The 21568-nt window shown below is 43.0% G+C and overlaps 1 protein-coding gene across 1 annotated transcript in view; it reads left to right on the top strand.

The window, feature by feature from the left end:
• CLASP1 (cytoplasmic linker associated protein 1) overlaps nucleotides 1-21568 on the top strand; it is a 267853-nt gene that overhangs the window by 205073 nt on the left and 41212 nt on the right. The window contains exons 28-33 of the mRNA XM_060016946.1: nucleotides 815-817; nucleotides 1011-1174; nucleotides 5455-5533; nucleotides 6591-6734; nucleotides 16112-16255; nucleotides 16563-16669. Of these exons, the coding sequence (XP_059872929.1) occupies nucleotides 815-817; nucleotides 1011-1174; nucleotides 5455-5533; nucleotides 6591-6734; nucleotides 16112-16255; nucleotides 16563-16669 (641 nt within the window). The remainder of the gene's footprint in view (nucleotides 1-814; nucleotides 818-1010; nucleotides 1175-5454; nucleotides 5534-6590; nucleotides 6735-16111; nucleotides 16256-16562; nucleotides 16670-21568) is intronic.

Raw genomic sequence — 21568 nt, 5'->3', positions numbered from 1 at the left:
TAAGCCAGGAATCCCACAGCTGGGGCTCATTGACTTCTTTCTGAGCTGTCTCACGGGAGACCCCTGGTGGTTAATGTTGCTGAGCTAGAACTGAGTAGGTCTGCGATAGCCGGGTTGTCCCAGGAGAGCAGGACTCATTTACCAAGTAGGCTGCGCAGTGCCACCGCTAACCTCTCTGAGACTGGTTCAGGGGTGATCCACCGTGAGCTCTGTCTCACCGTAGGGAGCAGTGGTGATCACACAGCAGCGTGAGGATTATGTCAACTGTCGGTGTCTTTCATCCCAAGCCATAATCTTTTATAAAGATTGGTATGGCTCTTGTAATATCTTTTCATAAAGATAATACTTTATAATATCTGACCGGGCATACATCAAAATAGATGACTGAAATGAAAAGCAATACATATGCAAGTTTTTTTTCCCCTCATCCTGTAATAGTTTTTGTTGAATGCTAGGTGATGAGCAATAATAGTATAGAATTATGATGGTTAAAAGGGTTTTTTAAGAAAAAGAGGGAGAGAGAAAGGAAAGAGAGAGAGAGGGAGAGAGGGAGGAAGGAAGGAAGGAAGGAAGGAAAGGAAAAAGGAAAGGAAAGGAAGGAAAGACCTCCAGGATTAGACTCATATTTTCAGCAAAGTTAATTTCTCTCTGTACTGAATTTTAAAGGCATGTAGAGGGAGGGGAGAGTTATTTCGTCAGTTTGTAGCCTTTTCAGGCCTTTTAAGAAACTGCATGAAACTTGTATGACTTCACTGTGGACTAACATGGAATCTGTTTCGTTGCATGGCCTGGTTTGCGGTGGAATTCACACCAGAGAGTAAGTTCGGACCCCTTTTCCTTTATCTGTTCTTGTTACTGCGTCTGCCTCCTATGCCATGTCCAGTTGTGGACAGTGTCAACCCCAGTTATGATTCTGGACAAAGCCAAGATGGGCATTTTTATCATTTTGGAGACTTGGGAGGAAATCATGAATTAAATATGTGAAATACTTGGTTTCCATTTGTGTCTAGGTTTTCAGTATGTTTTTGGAGACTCTTGTGGATTTTATAATAATTCATAAGGATGACTTGCAAGACTGGCTTTTTGTTCTTCTCACACAATTGCTTAAGAAAATGGGAGCAGATTTGCTTGGATCTGTGCAAGCGAAAGTTCAGAAGGCTCTCGATGTCACAAGGCAAGTGTTTGGGGGCAAGATCGTTTTTTCCCACCTTTTGAGGTAAACTGACATACAACATTGTGTAAGTTTTAAGTGCATAATGTGAGCATTTGATACATGTATGTATTGCTAAATGATTACTGCAGTGTCAGTTAACACATCCTTCACCTCACATAATTACCATTTTTTGTTGCTTATGTGGTAAAAGCAGTCAAGATATGTTCTCTTAGCAAGTGTTATAACTGTAACGGGAAGTTTGTACCCTTTGACCAACATCTCCCCATTTCCCTCACCCCACTAGGCTCTGGCAACCACCATTCTACTCTTTGTTTCCATGGATTTGACTTTTTTTTTTTAAGATTCCACATATAAGTGATATGTAGTATTTGTCTTTCTCTATCTGGCTTGTTTCACTTAGCACGATGCCCTCAAGTTTCATCCATGTTGTCACAAATGACATGATTTCCTTCTCTTTTATGACTGAATAATATTCCATTTATATGTACACCACATTTTCTTTATCCGTTCATCCATCAACACACTTAGGTTGTTTCCATGTCTTGGCTGTTGTGAATATGGGGTTCACTTGCTGCAGTGAACGTGGGGTCGGATATCTCTTTGAGATACTGATTTCATTTCCTTTGGATATATACCTGGCAGTGGGGTTGCTGGCTCATATGGTAGTTCTATTTTTTTTTCTTGTTTTTTTTTTTTTTTTTTTGGCTGCGCCACGTGGCTTGCGGGATCTCAGTTCCCTGACCAAGGGTTGAACGTGGGCCACAGCAGTGAAAGTGCTGCGTCCTAACCGATAGGCCACCAGGGAATTCGCTAGTTCTAATTTTTTTGTGGAACCTCCATACCGTTTTCCATAGCGGCTGCACCAATTTTCATTCCCACCAGCATTTGTTATCTCTTGTGTTTTTGATGATGGCCATTCTAACAGGTGTGAGGTGATACCTCATTGTAGTTTTTGTTTGCATTTTTCTAATAATTAGTGATGTTGAGCACCTTTTCATGTACTTATTGGCCATTTGTATGTCCTCTTTGGGAAAATGTCTACTGGTGGGGCGGGGGCACTAGACCATTTTGATACTAAGAGAGTCTTTGTAGGTGGTTTCTTGTCATTTTGTTACCTGTGGCTTTTGTCACCCAGTTGAATATCTACTTTCTTACTTAATTCCCACATTCTCTTATTAACATATATGTTGAAATATTCCAACAATCCATGAGATGAAATGCCCATATCTTCCTTGAGTTGACATTATTTTTGTGAATGCCTAAGACAAATGTAAAAAAAAACATTGAAAATTGGTTCTCTTCTCTTTAAAAAACACTTTAGAATATTTATGAGCATCCTTCTGAAGACCTTAGTATTTTTACGACTTCAGCCTCTTGTAAGGCACACGAGGAATATTTCTGTTCATGTGTGGTATAGGGTTCCTGTTCATCCAGGAGTAGTTTCTATTTACAGTTCATTGGCTAGAGATGATAACACACTTACAATATTTGTAGCCCATCTGGCCTTTATGAGAAAAGAAAAGCTACTGAGACTCAGAAAAAGTGTAAAAAAACTGACTCTGTGCCATTATTGTTTGGAAACAAACTTCTGACCTTTGCCTGTGCAATAGTAAATCCTCGACACAGGAGTGATAGAAATTGAATGATCTCAGAAGATGGTTTGCAGTAATGTCTTGGTTGTGATTTGGTGGATGATGGAGGGGAATGTGTCAGATTGCTGAATTTTTAAAAGAATAAACAGATGTCTCCAGGTCACTCAGAGAATCATCATCAGCATAGTAACTTTTATGTGACCCGTTACTGCAAACTGGGATATGAGTAGGTCATAGAATTGTCAAAATGGAAGGACCTTTCTCATTTCATTATAAAATTAGGAAACAGAGAGCACCTTGACACACCCGGAGCCCCACCTCCTGCGCGTGGCAGACCGGGAGCCAGCGTCCAGGAGAGCCGGCTGTCACTCTGTTGTGTGGCCTGCGGGAGAGTGTGGAGGGCATCACACTGCCCCGTCATTGTCCCCCGCGCTTGCATCTGTTAGATGTCTCTGGCTGCCAAGCCTACATTTGTTCCTCTACACTGTGATGCCAGCTTTTCTTTTGGTCCCCGACCCTGGGAATCTGTGTAATTTGTGCTGCTATAGAATTTTATTATCCAAGTAGATTTCCCTTTAGATTTTCAGTGAACTCACTGTAATGTACTGTATTTGCAGTAAGGCTTTCAGGCACCATCCCTCCTGTGGGTGACTAAGTGTAGTGCAGTTGGGGGACAGTCCTCTACACCAGTGGATTCCTCACAGTTTGGCCAGAGGTTGACTAGAGAGGCTGAGCTGACGCAGCTGATGATACACGAGCGATGTAAACAGCAGGGCTGTTACGCGAGAGGCTGGGGAGCCGCGGTGAGTTGTGGTCACAGGGGATGTGGGCCCAGTGGTCCAGGCTTTTCAAGAAAGGTCGGAAATGTGGATTAAGGCAAGATATTCCAAGATATATTTTTTTAAAATGACACTGTGAAAGCCAAGGAAAACATTTGTAAGCCAGACTTTAGCCTGTAGGTTGCTTCCTTAATTTAGGTGAATTTATGAATGACAGAAGATCCATTGCAGATTTTTAGGGATGATGGAAATATTACGATTATATTTCTGATCTTTGGTGATTAAGGGAAATAACTGTGCCCTCCTGTTAGTTTTCTTGGATGCCTCATTCCTTTAAGAACCCTCTTCTGGGGAATTCCCTGGCCTAGGTCCCTAAAGCATATGTCCCTTTTTCTCAGCAGCTGGGATGTTTAGCTCTTTCAGCTTATCTAGGATTGTGAGTACCGAGGGCATCTCAGTGGTGGCTGAGAGCTGTTCCTCAGGTGATAGAACTGATTGTGAATCTGCCTCGGTTTCCTTTCCTTTGGCTGCGCTCGACAGCAGGGCGCAGCTCCAGCTTAAATACACCCATTACTCAGCTGTATTCTCCATCCTCCCTTTGCTGTAGAAGAAAGGAGAGGTGTTCTGTGCGTGGTTTGTTTCTTTGATGTGTGGCCAGTATGAGTCACTTAAATCATATATACTAAGATGCGCTTTGCTTCCAGAGGTGGTCCTCAGAGCTTCCTGGATACAAATAGATGTGGGAGAAAAGGATGTGCTGTTGGTCAGGTTTACTTTTTATTAGTAATTATGATGGTGGTACTACTAGTAACAGTATGTGCCACACACTTTATGTTTTTCTTGTATTATTTCATTTAAATTTCAAATCAGTTCTGTAATCTGAAAGATTTGAACCTGCGTCCCTTTTCTTTCTACTATCCTTACGTACACTGAGAATCGTCTCTGAGGGAGTCTAAAAGAAAGTGATGCAGTCACTCAGCCTCAATTGGAATAGATCTTTGCGTTGCATTATCTTTCCTGTTAGCATGGAAGGGACCTCTGCATTAGGCACAAGGGCTCCTTCAGGCAGTTGTAAACTCATGCTAGTAATTGTGGCTTTTTAAGGGAGAGGGCACTGACTTTCGCTCGCCAAGAGCCCTCAGGGTTACTCAGTTGGATCAAAAATGTGAGAGGACCACGAGAAATGAGATGAGTCACAGGCGAGAAGTGGAGCCGGAGTGGGGCTCCTAGGGTCCCAGGCTCCTGTGTGTGTCTGTAGCTGGAGAGGGGTGTCTCTGGGTGAGTGTCCCACGGGCGCTCTTCTGTGGTGACCGCACAAAGCCAGCTTACGGGCGGTTACCCAGCGAGGACCCCAGGAGCTGTGCAGGCAGCTTCAGCAAGGGCAGCTGCAAGCAGCCTCATCGGGATGTAAACGTTAGATTTGGGCGATGGAAGTGTTTCTCATGTGAGCAGTATTCCGAAAGGTACCTGGAAAGAAGACGAGCAGATCCCAAGAAGGCCAGCAGACATTCATTGCTCAGTTTATGTGTTTCAAGACTTTTAACAAGATTTCCCCTTTTCTAAATTTTCTAGGGAATTCCCTGGCGGTCTGGTGGTTAGGACTCGGTGCTCTCAAGCGCTGGGCCCAGGTTCCATCTTTGTTCCGGGAACTAAGATCCCGTGCGCCATGCGGTGCAGCCAAACAAAAACCAAAAAACAAAACAAAAAAGAAATAAGTTTTCTATGTAATGTGTATTACTTTAGTATTTACATGAAATGAAAAGTAATATTTAAAAAATATAAACATGCTTGCTTTTTACATATGTTAGAGGAATCTATAATAGTGTATTTTTGTTTCTTATATGATTTTACATTGTTTTTTGTAATAAGTCTTTCTTTTAAAATACTTTTTTTTTTTTTTTAAACCTAGGGACTCCTTTCCATTTGATCAGCAATTTAACATTTTGATGAGATTTATTGTGGATCAAACCCAAACTCCTAACCTCAAGGTCGGTAACTATTTGTCATTATAGTTCAACCTCTAGAAGTCAAATTTGCTTAAAATGTACTTGTTTATACATGACTCATATTTGGCTATTGTGAGTAAATCTGCTGTAAGCAACATGTTTCCGTTTCTCTTGGTTCAGTACATAGTAGAGAAGTTGCTGGTTTATTGGGTTGGGACATGCTTAACTTTATTTTAAACTGCCGAAATGGTTATGTCAGATTATATTCCTACCAGCGGTATCTGAGAACTCCAGTTGCTCCACATCCTTACCAACATTTGGGCATTATTACGGTGTTTCACATTAATATTTAATGTAGAGAATTTTGATGTGTTAAAATAGGTATCTTATTGGAATGTTTTTAATATTAACATCGTAACACATGAAAAATGAATTGGCATGTTTTATAAACATCATACCCATAAGAATGAACTAATGGTATTTGAAGGAGGATGTGCTCCTTTGAATGACATCAGGTACATTGTCTGTTCTTTGATCACTAATTTTGCTGAGGTTTTTAGGAGAGGCCCAATAAATAACAACCCTTTTCTCCTGATGTCAAAACCAAGTGAGACCTTGGTGGGGAAGTTAGAGCAGAATTATTGAATTATTGAAGGTAATTATTGAATTACCTTCAGTGCTGCCTTGCAAGACCTGGCCTAGAGTGGCTGAAAAATAAAACTCACACAGAGTTGTACTTGCCCCGCGGTCGGTGGCAGAGCTGGAGGTCCCCCTGGTGCCTCCACCCCTCACCCCAGCGGGGGCTCCTGCCCGGCACGTGTCTTGCGGTGTCTGTGAGGAGCAGAGCCTGCCTTCTCTGCAGGCCCGGCAGTCACAGAGGGAAGGGGATTAGGCTGCAGGCCTCCCTTCTGTTCCCAGGCTTCCCTGTCAGTCATCTCATGCTTTTTCACTGCTGGAGGGCCCCTGCATGTAGGAACATAAATCCAGGAGAAAGGTGGTATCCCCTCAGTAGTGTGTTCTTTTCTCTGAGCACCAGTTAAGAGTTCTGTTCAAAGATTTATAAAGTGTACCTACTGTTTATAATTGTTGGATCTTTCAGGTCAAAGTTGCAATCCTGAAGTACATCGAGTCTCTCGCTAGGCAGATGGACCCAACAGATTTCATAAACTCTAGTGAGACAAGGCTTGCTGTTTCTAGAATTATAACCTGGACGACAGAACCAAAGAGTTCAGACGTGAGAAAGGTATGTCCTTAGGCACGTGTCACGAAGAGGCATTTATGGGAACTTGTAAACCACCCACAAGCCTACACGCAAACCACTATCGCTCCTTTTCTAGGAAACCAAGGCTCTGCTCCTGTCCCTCCAGCTCCGTCTAGTTGCAGCCTTTGAAGATCAAAATGAAAATCTGAAATCTTGTATCATGGGAGACACCCTGATACCAAGATGTTGTGTTGTTGCTTTTTTTTCAATCACCTGAAGAGAAATATTTGCTATTTTCTTCTGAAATGGCACGTTGAAAGGCATATAACACAGTGGAGGGAGCACGGGACCCTGTTATTTCTATTCTTAGGTAGTATTCTGCCTTAGGACTACTATGAAGATGAATTCGTATATGTTAAAAGCATGATCCATTCCTGACAGGTTATAAGCACACAGGAAGTGTAAGTTATCACTCTCTTCGTTGTTTCTATTATTCTCTTCCTGTCAGTGTCCTGTTCTTCTACACTTGAGTTTCACACATGGCCATTGTTCTTTTACTTTATATATAAACAAGCTAGCCTTTCAAAGTTACTGATAAAAACCAGATTTCTTAGTTCTGGTTTCAGACTAAAAGTACTTGATTTTGGTTATTTGTATGTAATCGTGAACCTTGCTTTTTTTTTTTTTTTTCTTTTCTTTTTTTCCCCCGTAGTATACTCCTTCCACCGCCATCCGTGCCAAAATAGTCCTTTGGCCTTCGGGTAGAGTTGGTAACATGGACCACTTGGGTCGAGGCAGGGTTAAGGATGATTCCAAGAGGTAGTTAGCGAGGTTGTTGTGGTTCCAAATGCCCCTGAACACCTAGCTCCTGCTCTAATGGAATCCAAGGAAGGGAACCAAAGAACCACCTGCAGGGTTTCTTTGGGAAGGTCACAGCCAATGTAATTCTCCAGCCATTGTACAGTAATAAACTAAGTTGTCCAAGGTCAAAGAAACAAGGATGAATTTTATTAAAGCACTCATTCAAAATTACTGTTCTAATAGTAAATAATATTTTTGATTTATGATCTGTTTGTAAAATGTTTCAATATTTATTGAAAGAGCATTTCACTGGCAACCTTTAATTTAACCATTAAGCCTCTTTGGGACTTGGGAGGTGGTGGCATGATTTGGTTGATTGGAACGTCAGAAAGATATTTGTGTTACAGTTTTCAAAGTCACAGATCAACCAAGAAATACAAGAGCCCAAGTACAACTTCCTATCTTTAGTCATAACACGTTGAGTACGTGTGTCTATGTGAGTATGTGTTTTTGTAATTGCAGGTTACTGAAGCGTTCCTTCCCATGGGGCTGGAAGATGTTTTAGACATGCACGTTATTATCATGATCAGGGCCTGTATGGGAACAGCCAGCTTTGGTCATTCTGGCTACTTTCTCTGGACATGCACACTAAACATTTGAGCTCGGATTTATTGTCCTAACCTTTCTAATCAGGACACTAGAGGAATGTTTTTCCTTGAGTTATCTAGCCTGGGGCATCAAAACACTGCCTCCAGTGTCTGCCCGCACGTCTTCCCCTTCCCCATTGTGAGGACTGCCAAACACCCCACCTTCAGGCTGAGGTCGAACCTGGCCTCCGGGACAGTAATCCCGGCCCCTCAGAGGTAGCTGAAAAGCTTTACGTCAGTAGTTCTCAGTCCTGGCTGCAATGAAAACTAACCTAGATGGCTGTGCTCTCCCCGCAGTCACCTGACTTCACTGGTACAGAGTGGAGCGTGGACGTTGCTCTGTGTCTGGTCGGGGCTCCTTCCACTCTTGGCTGATCTTTAATGCAGTGTTGAGGCCCATCAGTTTAGACCGTTCCCCTGGGACTGAACCTCAGGCACGCAGGCTGCTGACGTAGTCTTGACCTGGTTGCCGCTAATTCTCTCGGGGCCCAGCCTGGGCCCTGGGTGTCTTCAGGGCGAGGCCTGGCCCTGCCGTTCCCCGTGCCTCCTCCACCTCTCTGCTTTTGTTCACCCTGCATGCTCAGCACCTAGCACAAGACCTGTAAAACAAAGTAGGCATTTAGTAAGTATTTTCAGTGAATTAATGAATGATAAATACCCAAAGAGAGGGCTTCCCTGGTGGCGCGGTGGTTGAGGGTCCGCCTGCTGATGCAGGGGACGCGGGTTCCTGCCCCGGTCCGGGAGGATCCCACATGCCGCGGAGCGGCTGGGCCCGTGAGCCATGGCCGCTGAGCCTGCGCGTCCGGAGCCTGTGCTCCGCAACGGGAGAGGCCACAACAGTGAGAGGCCCGCGTACTGCAAAAAAACAAACAAAAAAACCCAAAATCTCTATTCAGCAAAGCTATTCGTCAAAAATGAAAGATAAATTAAAATGAAGCCAGCAGGAGACTCTCATTTTAACCTCTCTGCCTCTTTAAAAAGGGCTCACCTGATTATCACCACACAGGATAATCGCCCTTTAAGTCAGCCAATTAGGGAGGGACTTTAATTATACCTGCAGAACCCCTTCTGCCATGTAACGTAATTATGGGAGTGAAGTCCATCACACGCGCAAGTCCCGCTCACCCTGGGGGAGGGCTGTAAGGCTTACCCACCAGAAGGCGGGGACCCTGGGGCCCACCTTACGCTCTGCCTACCAAGGCTTTGGTTTTCGGCGGCCTGGCATGAGTCTTCCATAGTTAGTTATTCGGTAGTTCCTTAGCTCTTACCTGAATAGGGAGCTTTTTTACCTAACTATGCGAATTGTAATGAGGTTCATTTTAGCAGGTGCATCTCTGCATTCTGAGCACCCGGTGACATTTTTTTTTCATCCTCGAAGATATTCGTGGATTTGATTGTTTGGCTTTCAGTTGTATCCATCAAGCACTCACTGGGATAGGCTTGTTAAAGCACAGTATTCAAATGCGTGTTCTTTTGCCCCATACAGGTGAATCCTTCCTGGAGATAGAGCCGCTTTTATTTAAATGCTCTGTTTTGCGGTTCCATCCACTGGATATTTATATAAATGTACATGCTGTTGTCAGTGATGCACCCGCCTTATCCAAGAATTTGAGATGTGTTTAAAGATTGTCTAAATGAATGTAGTGCCTAAGGAAATTAAAATACTTAGAAATTGTGATATGGTATATATCACTCTGTGCTAAGATTTTAAATTGTCATCACTGTTATTTTAAATCTGCAAGGAAAGAAAACAGGCAGCATTTTCATCTGGATAATTTAGTGCACTAAAGATTTGCTTGCTTATCTCTTCTAAGTGGACATATGTTTTGCCTTGCCTGTAATTTGCAGTTATTAAAAGGTTGTATCAGGTGCTAGGGAAATCTTGGTGATTTTCATGATCAGAAAAGCACTTTCTGATCATGAACCAAGTTCTCCTGTTGGTGCTGACTTAATTTCCTAAGAGTAGGGCAAGGTTACATTCTAAATACTAGAAGAGCCCTACAGTCTCAAATCTATGCAGTAAACTCACATATTGACCCTATCCTTAGAGAATATTAATTTTATACAAACAGTACTCGGGAAGTTTGCAGACAGTGCAGCGCCTCCTCGGTATATCTCCTATTTGGGAAACAACTTTAGACACATTTTAAGCTGACAGAACTCTTGATTCACTGACTTCAGTGTTTTTGATATTTTGTTTCTCTTTTTATGTCAGTGTTCTGGGGTGTTTCCTCTCAGAGGGAGTCGGGTGTTTGAATATTTAAGATGTTGAGGAGGGAGGAAACACAACCTAAACCAAAACACGACCCAGTCGTCAGGAGGCGCGCTTGCCTGGCTGGGACTGACTGGGATGGATGGAAAAGCCCCACCCAGCTTTAACTGGCCTGCTTTATTCCCAGAGTAACCTTTTCCATTTTTTAAGTATGGGAGTCCTGAGAGTTGTGTTGACCAAACTACACAGACATACGCTGGACCTTACTTTTTTCTTTTTTTAACATCTTTATTGGAGTATAATTGCTTTACAGTGGTGTGTTAGTTTCTGCTGTATAACAAAGTAAATCAGCTATACATATACATATACCCCCATATCCCCTCCCTCTTGCGTCTCCCTCCCACCCTCCCTATCCCACCCTTCTAGGTGGTCACAAAGCACTGAGCTGATCTCCCTGTGCTATGCGGCTGCTTCCCACTAGCTATCTATTTTACGTTTGGTAGTGTATATATGTCCGTCCTGCTCTCTCACTTCATCCCGGCTTACCCTTCCCCCTCCCCATGTCCTTAAGTCCATTCTCTACGTCTGCGTCTTTATTCCTGTCCTGCCCTTAGGTTCTTCAGAATCTTTTTTTTTTAGATTCCATATATGTGTGTTAGCATATGGTATTTGTTTTTCTCTTTCTGACTTACTTCACTCTGTATGACAGACTCTAGGTCCATCCACCTCACTACAAATAACTCAGTTTCGTTTCTTTTTATAGCTGAGTAATAGTCCATTGTATACACATGCCACATCTTCTTTATCCATTCATCTGTTGATGGACACTTAGGTTGCTTCCATGTCCCGGGTATTGAAAATAGAGCTGCAGTGAACGTTGTGGTACTTGACTCTTCTTGAATTATGGTTTTCTCAGGTATATGCCCTGTAGCGGGATTGCTGGGTCATATGGTAGTTCTATTTGTAGTTTTTTAAGGAACCTCCAGACTGTTCTCCATAGTGACTGTATCAGTTTACATTCCCACCAAGAGTGCAAGAGGGTTCCCTTTTCTCCACACCCTCTCCAGCATTTATTGTTTGTAGACTGTTTGATGATGGCCATTCTGACTGGTGTGAGGTGATACCTCATTGTAGTGTTGATTTGCGTTTCTCTAATGATTAGTGATGTTGAGCATCCTCTCATGTGTTTGTTGGCAGCCTGTATATCTTCTCTGGAGAAATCACTAGACCTTTCTTAATGCACTGTGTCCGTATTAGGATAATACAGTGTATTCTAGAGTTGACCTCTGTTGACTTCTGCCTCTGCTACTTTTTAGCGGTGTGAACAAGTAGTTTAACCTCTGAATCCTTGTTTATTATCCATGAAATGGGAATCATGATATTTGCTTTAGGCACTGTTGGGAGGACCAACTGCAATAAAGCATATAAAAACCTAGATAGATACTACTCTGTTTGTTGTTGTAGCTTCAGCTATTACTGCTTGAGGGTTGCTTTGGTTTTGCTGCTGGTCCAAATTTCTTCCAGCGTTAGGAAGATTTTTTTTTCCCATCAGGCAAAGGGAATGCGGTAATGACAATAGAAATTTTAATGGTATGTTTATATTTTAGGGTTCAGAATCCCTGTATGTTTCCCTTATCATACGTGATTCTCTGACATTGAGCACCTGCTTTGTCAAGTGAACTAACAGATTTATTAGCCCCCAAATGTTGTTTTGAGAAAGGCGGGAAGTAAAGGCATGGCAAAGAAAATTAGAGATTATAAAGGTGCTGTTGCCTGGAGCAGGAAAAGTATATATAAATAGCCTTCAAAAGTCGACATTTCTATTTGAAAAAAATTTTAAATCTCTGATTATACATAGGCAGCGTGTCCTAATCTAAAAGCTCAGAGTTTTACCATCAAATAAGATTTGAACCTCAGCTGAATATGACTGCCTCGCTCAAGTCTCATTTTGATCTGTTTGCAAGAACACTGTTACTTCCAGGAGGCGTTGTGATGATTATGAAGGACTTAGCCAATGATGGTGGTTTAACACTGGCAGTTCCTGTTATTATTCTTAAGGATACTGTTACTGTTCCGTTATTATTCACAGACTTTTAGATTGTATAATCTCTCTATATATATATGACTTTAGAAAAGAAGCCAAATACCTGTACAGCTTACCAATAACCATGGTTTTGAGCGCGTGCTTCTTGTCTCTGATTAAACCCTACCCCTTTCCTGTTTGTCCGTCCCCGCTTCAGCGTAGTCGAATAGGTGAGGATTTCCCCACTAGGTCAGCCTCCACCTGCTCTGGGCCTGGAGAAGGAAACTTGGAAGAAAATTGTAAACAGGTAGATTTAAAACTGTGTGCTAACTTGCAAAAAGACACTTCAGTGTTTGCATTGAGATTGTTAATCCTGATTACCCTTGTGAAGACACAGAAGATTTTGAAGAACCCTAAAATTAACATAATACTACGTGAGCCAGAGCGTGCGTGCGCGTGCGTGCGTGCACCTGTGTAAATGTTGTGTTTTGGTATGTTTTATGATTAACTGCCTTCCCAAAGAAATAGCCACGTTGCAGACAGGCTTCTACCATATTTTAACAAAATAGCAATGGAGAGATACTAAATTTAAAATGTCCGAAGGTTTTGAAATACCTTCTCTTTGGTGGTTTTTCTAAAGCAATTTTAATCACAGTCTGAAGGGAGCAGTAATATTTGTTTAATAAATTGAAAAAGCCCTCTCCCCAAATTTTAAGTTCTCCATAATTAATACTGACACTGAAACATTTGTCAAAGTTTTATTGATCTCCTGTCTGGAAGAATCCTTTTCTGCTGTGAGGCACATGGCATTCAAGGCCATCGATAGCCTGCAGGTTCTTTTCAGACACTAGCAGTGAGATTTGAAGGCCCTTTTACCCTCAGCCCCCAAGTTCTACTGTAGGGGCACAAGTGGGAGTCATTTCCTTTTAGGTCGCCACTTGGTCGTTAAAGTATGTCGCCCCAGAGTTGCCCGTTAGAAAACGTCAGCAGCAGAGGTTTTGGTTTGGTCTGGCTTTTCAATGGCCCTTCCTCACGTGGGGCAGGAGCTCCAAGTTGGGACAGCGACACCCTCTGGTTTTGGGCTCATTATTGAACACGAGCTCTGCCCCAGGCTTTTTAAAATGAATCTCTCCAGCCCATGCCCATATTTGGAATTATTCCTGCAGTGAGAGCATATTGATGGTAACGATAAATATAACCCAGTTGTCATCCTTGCCTGGACATTCTGGTATTCAGACTCCTCACTGATACAGAGAGTTGTAGATAAAATGTTTCAGGATCATAACAGTCTCATTCCTTTTAAAACTTTGATGTGAAATCTTTTAAAAATAATATACTTAAATGATACTTTCCATCCATTTCTGGAGCTTGGGTTTCAGAAAAAGATTTTACTTTGAAAACAGCTTTAGGCCAAAGGGTTACTTTTGAAAACTAATAAAATCATTTACATTTTATATTTTGGAAAATGCAAAAACAAATTATATTCACTTATATGCGTAAGTCACACACATACCATCTGTCCAACGAGTTATTTTCAGAAATCCCTGTCTTTCTATTTGATTTCTTATCAAAATTCAACTTTAGGGTTATTGAGAGAAGGTTCTTCAGTGGGTAGAAGTTGAAGTCTGCTGCGCTTTCTTTTCCCATATGACGAAAAGTCACTAATGTTAAGTAGCCACGAATTAGCACAGTCTCTAGGCCTGTCACCTTGCAGCCCTCTTGTTCTTAAAAGATCCTACCAGTTTTATAATTTGCTTCATGGAAAACCCCAAGTAAATTTTTAGTATCAGGTATCTTGTCATTCTGGGAAGAAATTAGGTCTAAAGACAGTGGCACATTTCACATAAAAACATGCTATTCAAAAATGTGATAATACATTTAATAGTTTTCTAATGCCATTTTCAGCTTTTTCAACTTTCTTATTAAATTGGTGATGCTGATTTTTTTTTCCCTTGGCCAAAACTCAAGTCTGCTTCTTTGCTTCTCTTTGAAGTGCAGTGTTTTCTGCATGCATTTTTTTCCAACATCTAATAAAATTTTTTTTTAATGCACAGGTTACTTTGCATGATTTGGGGAATTTGCTTTTATACAAATCATATTAACAGTGTGTTAAACTGATGGTGAAATAGATTTCTTCAGATAACGATTTGTTAAAACTGTCCCAATAATGACATGTAGAAATGTGTGTTTTAGTACAATCAATAATAATGTGTTTTGCCTGTCTTGTGAAAGCACACTGGCCCTTATGATTTAATTTGGTTAGAGAGGCTATTAATGACCATATTTGGAAGTCAAGGGTAAAAGTAAGATCCTTTTGCCCAATGCTGTGCTTAATAAATGCTTATGACATTATGAAAGATAATTTTTTATTGTGTAAAATATGTTATTCTACTGATCTTTCAAAATCATGTAATTAAGTTTTCATTTTGGTTAAATACATTTGGGTCTTTGGATTTGTTTTTTTTCCTTCTGCAGGTACAAAATAGTAATTTTATATTAACTGGACCTAGAATTAATTTTAACATTATAAAAGCATTGAAGTGGGATTTTTTGTGGGTGTTTATTTCCAAAAAATTTCTCAGCAAACATGTTTCTATGTAATATTCTATATAGTGGGAAAAAATTTAGGATAATTACTGCAATCCTAAATATTACAGTCTTTGGAAAAATAAATGTTTGCTTCTAGTCGAAAGATTTTCATAATATGTTTTCCTTTCTTTTGACTCTTAGAAATTTGTAAGAAATGCCTGTTAGTACTAACTAAAATTTTCTTTTGGAATAGTTCTTCTAAATCAAAACCCTTGTAACTAACTCCGAGGGCACTGTTTTCGAAGCTCGAGCACCATAGCAGGCATGTAGCTTTCCGGGGAAGCCTGGGTCTCACTGCTGGTGTTCTAGCTGCTTGCTCTTCCCCACTCTGCTGCTATAGCCACTACGAGCATATGTTGTCTCTAATAAAGAAAAGTAGAACATTTTCCAAAAGGCAGAAGAGTAATAACTTTTTAATTCGTACCATGTAAATCTAGTTTGCTTCCCAAAGACTGTCTCTGTCCTCAATTCATAGATGTAAAAGTAGGAGTTTTTCAGATGTATTTGAACTCTATTTCTAACGTTTCTTAGTCGCTAGGAAAAGTGGTTTTTCAAGATAACACAGTGGTAGCTTGTTCAGAAACTTGTTCTTTCCAGGGTGTGCTAGGAGCCTTGTCCGGTTCTGACTTACTAGAATGGACAATCTTAAGCCTTTTCAAATGTTTTGATTGTTTCATTTATGTACTCATCAGCTTTGTCCCTAGTGTTGGACAGCAGAGGAAAAAAGTTTCAGGAATTTATTGTTAATGTGCTGTTGTAAAATCCAAGGCCAGGGTGTTCAGTGAAACCAGGGCTGATTTCCCATATTGAAGTTTGGCTGTTTATAGTTGATGATGGTATTTTCTCTAGGTGCTGTTTGTTTTTTTTATGACACAGATGTCCTCTTATTATTTATTCTACTCATACAAAACAGATTTCTTTTGAAAACAATTTTGGGAGTTCCCTGGTGGTCCAGTGGTTAGGACTCTGTGCTTTCACTGCTGGGGGCCCGGGTTCAATCCCTGGTCAGGGAGCTAAGGTCCCGCGAGTCGCGTGGTGCGGCCAAAATAAATAAATAAATAAAATAAAGTAAAACAACTTTAACGAGCATTTTGACCAAGATAGGCCATTGTACGTGACGTAAATTAACCATCTCTTCCGTTTCTAGGCAGCACAGATTGTGCTCATCTCTCTGTTTGAATTGAACACTCCTGAATTTACCATGTTACTTGGTGCCTTGCCAAAAACATTCCAGGATGGTGCCACCAAACTCCTGCATAACCACCTCAAGAACTCCAGTAACACCAGTGTGGTGAGCGCTTGGGTCACGGTTGGTGGCCTCCACTTACCCGTCCCCGTGTAGAGCAAATGCTCAGTTGTGTCTGCCACTCTGTCTGCTCCAGCTGACAGCAGTCACTCAGCTTTGGGACTGCCTGCAGGACAGTTATCCATTTGGGGTTTGTATGCACTTAAAATTGACCTTATGATTCTGGAAAAAATCACCCTGATTATGCAGAATCTGCCCATTTATTTGCACGGGGGTTCAAGGGCCGAGGGGCAAGCGGAACCGTGTCCTGTATTTATCCCTCGCATGATGGAGCTCTTCTGCCTTCCCCCAGGGCTCTCCGAGCAACACCATTGGCCGGACTCCCTCTCGACATCCCAGCAGCCGGACCAGCCCCCTGACCTCCCCTACCAACTGCTCCCATGGGGGCCTGTCTCCAAGGTAATGCCATTTCAACAGAAGTGAAGACACTAAGCCACCCCGATGACTGTCTAGGTTCCTTCTAGGTTTTTAGACCAAGCTTAATACCAGAAAGTGTATGGGTACCAGGAGCCCACGGCTCCTATAGCCCTCACACAAATCTTAACCGTGTCACTTGGGGCAAAGTGGTTAGCTTCTATGGTGAAATGAGCGGTTTCTGCTGAATGGTCTCTGAGGTTCTTCTAGCTCTAAATGCTTTCTTCCAGTACCTTAAAGATTTTAAAACTGAAAGTTATGTTTAGAGCCCTGTTTCATGTAGAAAGCATTTAGGAACTCACCACCTACTCTGTCAGCGATAGGAGCACCTACGGGTATTTGATCGTCTAACTAAACCCTTTATAATCAGTCCACACGTAGTCTGGGGTAGTTTCCACCCAAGTGGCCATTCTGGACTCACGTTTGAAGGCGAATGCTGCTCTGAGAAGGGATTGAGAACCTGAGAACTAAAACTGGATCAGCATTTTCAGACTCCTGTTGGGACCATGTGAACATTGGCCTAACAGAGTCTGGGGCAGTGACTTAGAAGGAGAAGAGAGTTTGCCTTGAGATCTTTGGATAACATTTCCCATCTGGCCAGAGCCCTTAGAAGTCCCTGCACGGCGGCTTTCATGACCCGCTGGCAGGTGTTGGAGTTTCTCATGGCCCCACTCAGAGTGGTGACCCTATAGGCCACAGCTTTTAGGAAGGAGCCAGAGGCTGGACCTGCAGGGGTCATGCATGTGTGTTTGGCTTCAAGAAATGCAGGGCTTTGAGATCACTAACAAGAATCAGGAGGCTGTGTCTTAAGGGTTGCTGACACCACGATCTTATAATTGGAGGAAAATGTCACAAGTATGCCGTGTGCCATACCCTTTTAAGAGTTACCTCTTCAGCTGGAAGATAGCAAAATGTAAGTGCCTTCAAATTTAGATTTTTTTAATGCTCAAAAGTCTTCCAAACTCCTCCATCCTTACCACTGAAGTTGTCTTCAGTTTCTCAAGTTATCATATAAATATTTTGGAAAATGTCAAATTTGTGTTTTTCTCTTGGAGAAACGAAATATTTTGTATACTTAGAGTATCCTAGTGTTTATATTGCTTTATGTTTCATCCTCCTAAGGTCCCCTGGTACTGTACGTAGGTAGAATGAAGCATAGCGTTATGTTTCCAGATTTGGTCTGTGTGGTCATGGTTTCAGCAGGCTGGTATAATTAGACACTTGAGACCAGAAACTAATGGAAACATGTCTGACTTTCCCCAAGTGTGTCTGTGGCTCAGCGCACTTGTTTTTTAAATGTTACCATCTGTATCAAAACAAACGGTTTGTCTTAAGTGACCCCAGTGTTGGCAGTAAAATCATGGAGTTCTCCTCCTCGGTAGGAGAGAATTTTATGGAGAAGTTGTCTTCTCTGTAAATTGTTGCCTTTGTTTAGAAATGGTACTTCTGCAACACTGGGAAATCTTTTCTTCCATAATACACAGTTCATACTTCTTATTTTTTAGTTATTTCATTAATAGGGTGGCACATTCTTTAGGTAATAAACAAAAGGTAAAATTCAAATGAAGTATTTTGTTATATGTGCTCATGGTCTAAGTAAAAGATTGGTGGGAGCTGCTAGCGTAATCCAGCAGAGCTAAGACTTGGCTAGGTATTAAGCTTCATGGATGTCCAAATTATTTAAAAATTCTAATTTAGTTTTCCACGTCACCATATTCATTCTTAACTAGCCTGGCCTAAATGTTTACTGTTAGGGTTACAGGTGAGTGGAAGAAATGGGGAGACTTATTTTCAATCTTAAAAAGTCCAAGTGTGACCTAAATATTTTCTTATCAAGCAATTCTTCTTAAAGGGATTATTTAGTTGTGTAATTTCTTTCTTTCTTTTTAAACACAATATGCCTTCAGTCAGTGCATAAGTAGCCAGAATGGCCTTAGCCAACTTGAATTCAACAGGAGAAATAATTTTTCTCACAACCAGAACTGTCCAGAAGTGGGAAAAGCTGCCCCCATGTCATCATATCACGGGAAATATTCAAATGGGCTACATACGTTCTACCAGGAAATTTATGAAAGGAATGAACTCTTGCACTAAAGAGGAGAATGTACTGGGTTACCACATTCTAAGTAGGGATAGACCAATTCTACAGGATATAATCTCAGCTATTTTTCTGAGCGGTGCTCTTGAAACATTTATTTTCTATGACCCGCTATTTTATCTTTCCCATTGGATGTTAGCTTTTTGTCCTTAAGGGGAAGAGTTACTGAGTTGTTTGTTTTTAATCTAACTTTGAGTATCAAAATAAACTAGTTACTTTTTTTTTTAGTCCAAAAATTCTACACTCAGATTATGCTGGGAATAAGAAAATACTCTAACATGATGAACACATTTAATTTGATAGTTTAAAAAAAAATCGCTAGTGAGGAATTCATTTTTATCCACCCAGTAACATTAGAGAAGCCGTAGCAAACAAGTTAGACTTCTGTGGAAGCTCCATCCATCAGTCATCATTTCTGTGGGAGAGAGGAGTCCTGCTTATTCCCAGCGAGCAAACAGATGCTCCAAGTCTTCGGGGAGAAGACGAATGGCCTGGAGTGTTCCATCATTAAACACACATTTACCTTTCAGCTCATCTTACCGAGTGTGATCGATGCTAATTGAAAAACAGAGTTGCAAGGGGCTTCAGCAACTACGTGCAGTCCGTTCCCTTTAAGATAGGAAAAGCACGTGGCCGTCCTCACTCTGGTCTGCTGTGCATTCTTGACAAACATGCCGTGGAGCGCTCAGCAGATAACCTCTGGTAACCCAACAACAAAAGGCAATTTTAGGTGGATTTTACACTCATCCCGTCAGACGATCAAGCGTGTGCACAGACTCAAGGTGGGGATCAAGCTGGAGACCCCCTCCCACAGGGAGGTGCTGGCGCATCCTCTTGGTCCTCCCCCTACTGGCAGGGCCCCAGTTGAGGGGGTCTCCCGTGTCCTCTTGTGCCGCTGACTCAGTGTGTGGCCTAGAGGAGGCCTTTGGCCCTTCTGTGCCACGGTGACTGCTCCCCTCCACACCTTGTATTCCTTATAAAATGGGGCCTTCGCTGTCCTCAGGTGAAGACCAGCTCTGGACCACTGCTCTCAGAACCGCCATGAGTGCCGGGGCAGGTGCGCTGCTCCGTAGGGACCCTGGTCCTGTGGACCCCTTGGCCTGGTGTCCCATTTGCGGTCAGCTCAGTTCACGCCCGTCCCGTGTCTCTGGGTCTGTTGAACTGCAACAGTTGTTAGAACTCTGGTGGGGCCTTTGCACACCCAGGTCACTTAGGGACACCTGCCAGGTCAGGAGAGCCTGTGTTCTCAGGCGCACTTTAGTCCTCATATCAGGTCACGTGAGCATTGCCCCCTCTCGGAGCCAGCCTGTGGGCCATGGCCCGCCCCCCGCCCCCCCAGTGGTGCTGTTGTTTTCACAGAAGGAAATACCCATCTGAGGGTCGTCCTGGTGGGGGGACGCGTTGTCCCCTGCCTGAGTGATCTGGCCGGGTGGCACCTTCCCTGAGGCTTCCTGCTCTCGTCCCTTTGGTCCCATTTGAATTAAGGCCCATGAATCCTTCTTTGGTTCTTTCTGAAATAACTGATTGCATTATCTGCAAGTACATCTGTGTTTTTTGCATGTAAGTGCTTGTAATTTCCTTTACACACACACAGTCCTGTAGTTGGAATCTCATGTGATTTAAAAACATAAATACAGGACTCAGAACTGGTTCTTGCCCCCGGATGGTGCAGCATGACTCTGGGTAGAGCTTTGTCAGGGAGAGGGGCTCTAGGACACAGAGTATAGTGCCGCCCTTGCCTGTCTTGTCTCTTTCTCTGACTCTCGTCTTCTGATCACCACAGTCGGTTGTGGGGTTGCAGTGCCGATGGGTGGTCGAAGCAGCCAGCTCCCTTTCCTCAGCCTAGCTCCATCCCCACCGCTCCCTCCCACAAGACTCTCAGGCGCCCTTACTCTCCCAGGTAATGAGCTACCTGTTCCACTTCTCTGAGGTGTCACAATATTATTGCACTTCCAACGTCGCCTCAGGTCTCTGGGGAAGCCTCTCCGCCGCCTCCGGCTGAGACCAGCGGGGCTAGAGCCTTGGTGAGAAGTGTGAGCCAGGGGCGTGGCCTCGGCCAGACCTCTCGAGGACGCTCCTACGGTGCCCCCAGGAGAGGGGACCATTGCATCAACTGGCCACATCCACCGACATCTGTGGTTGCAGCGCTCGGGCCCTGGAAGGGGCTCGGGCGACGCATGCCGTCAGGGCCGCGACCGGGCGCGGTGTCCCCAGCCTTCTGCTCGACCGCACAGGGCTGCTTCCTCCCGAACCTGAGGTCCTCGGTCCTGCTGTCAGTGGTGTGGACCAGTGTCCTTCCTGATGTCCCGTCCTGATGTCCCGCATGTGCCGATAGTCTGAGGACTCAGATCCACAAAGGCAGCCCCGAGAGGTGCCCTCCCCGTGACATCCCATAAAGGGGGCCCAGCACCGGGCGGGAGAGCCGTGGGGTCCCCACAGGCTTCCGGCCGAATGCGACAGTGCTTTACAAAGGAGGCTCCATGGGCTCCTACGGGTTCGTGTTTGAGGGTCTCTTAGGTGCTTTTTATAAACGTCCAAAGATCAGAGGATCCCTTCCCTGGAGCCCTGTGATTACATGAGCAGAGGACGGAGCAGTCCAGCTGCCTCTGCTGTGTGAGATGACTTAGAACCCTCTGTGATAGGACAAGGGTAAAGACAAAACAAAAAAAAGAAGTCTGTTACTTTTGAATGCCTCAGAGATAGCTTTTGCACAGAAGATTTACATTCTTACTTTATGTCCTCGACACAGTGAGACTGTATGTAGTAAACAAGGCAGCTAAGTGTTT

This window comes from Delphinus delphis, chromosome 7 (assembly GCF_949987515.2).
Source record: "Delphinus delphis chromosome 7, mDelDel1.2, whole genome shotgun sequence".
Lineage (NCBI taxonomy): Eukaryota > Metazoa > Chordata > Mammalia > Artiodactyla > Delphinidae > Delphinus > Delphinus delphis.
Note: the sequence above shows the minus strand (reverse complement) of the source record. Positions and strands in the feature narration are given on the sequence as shown.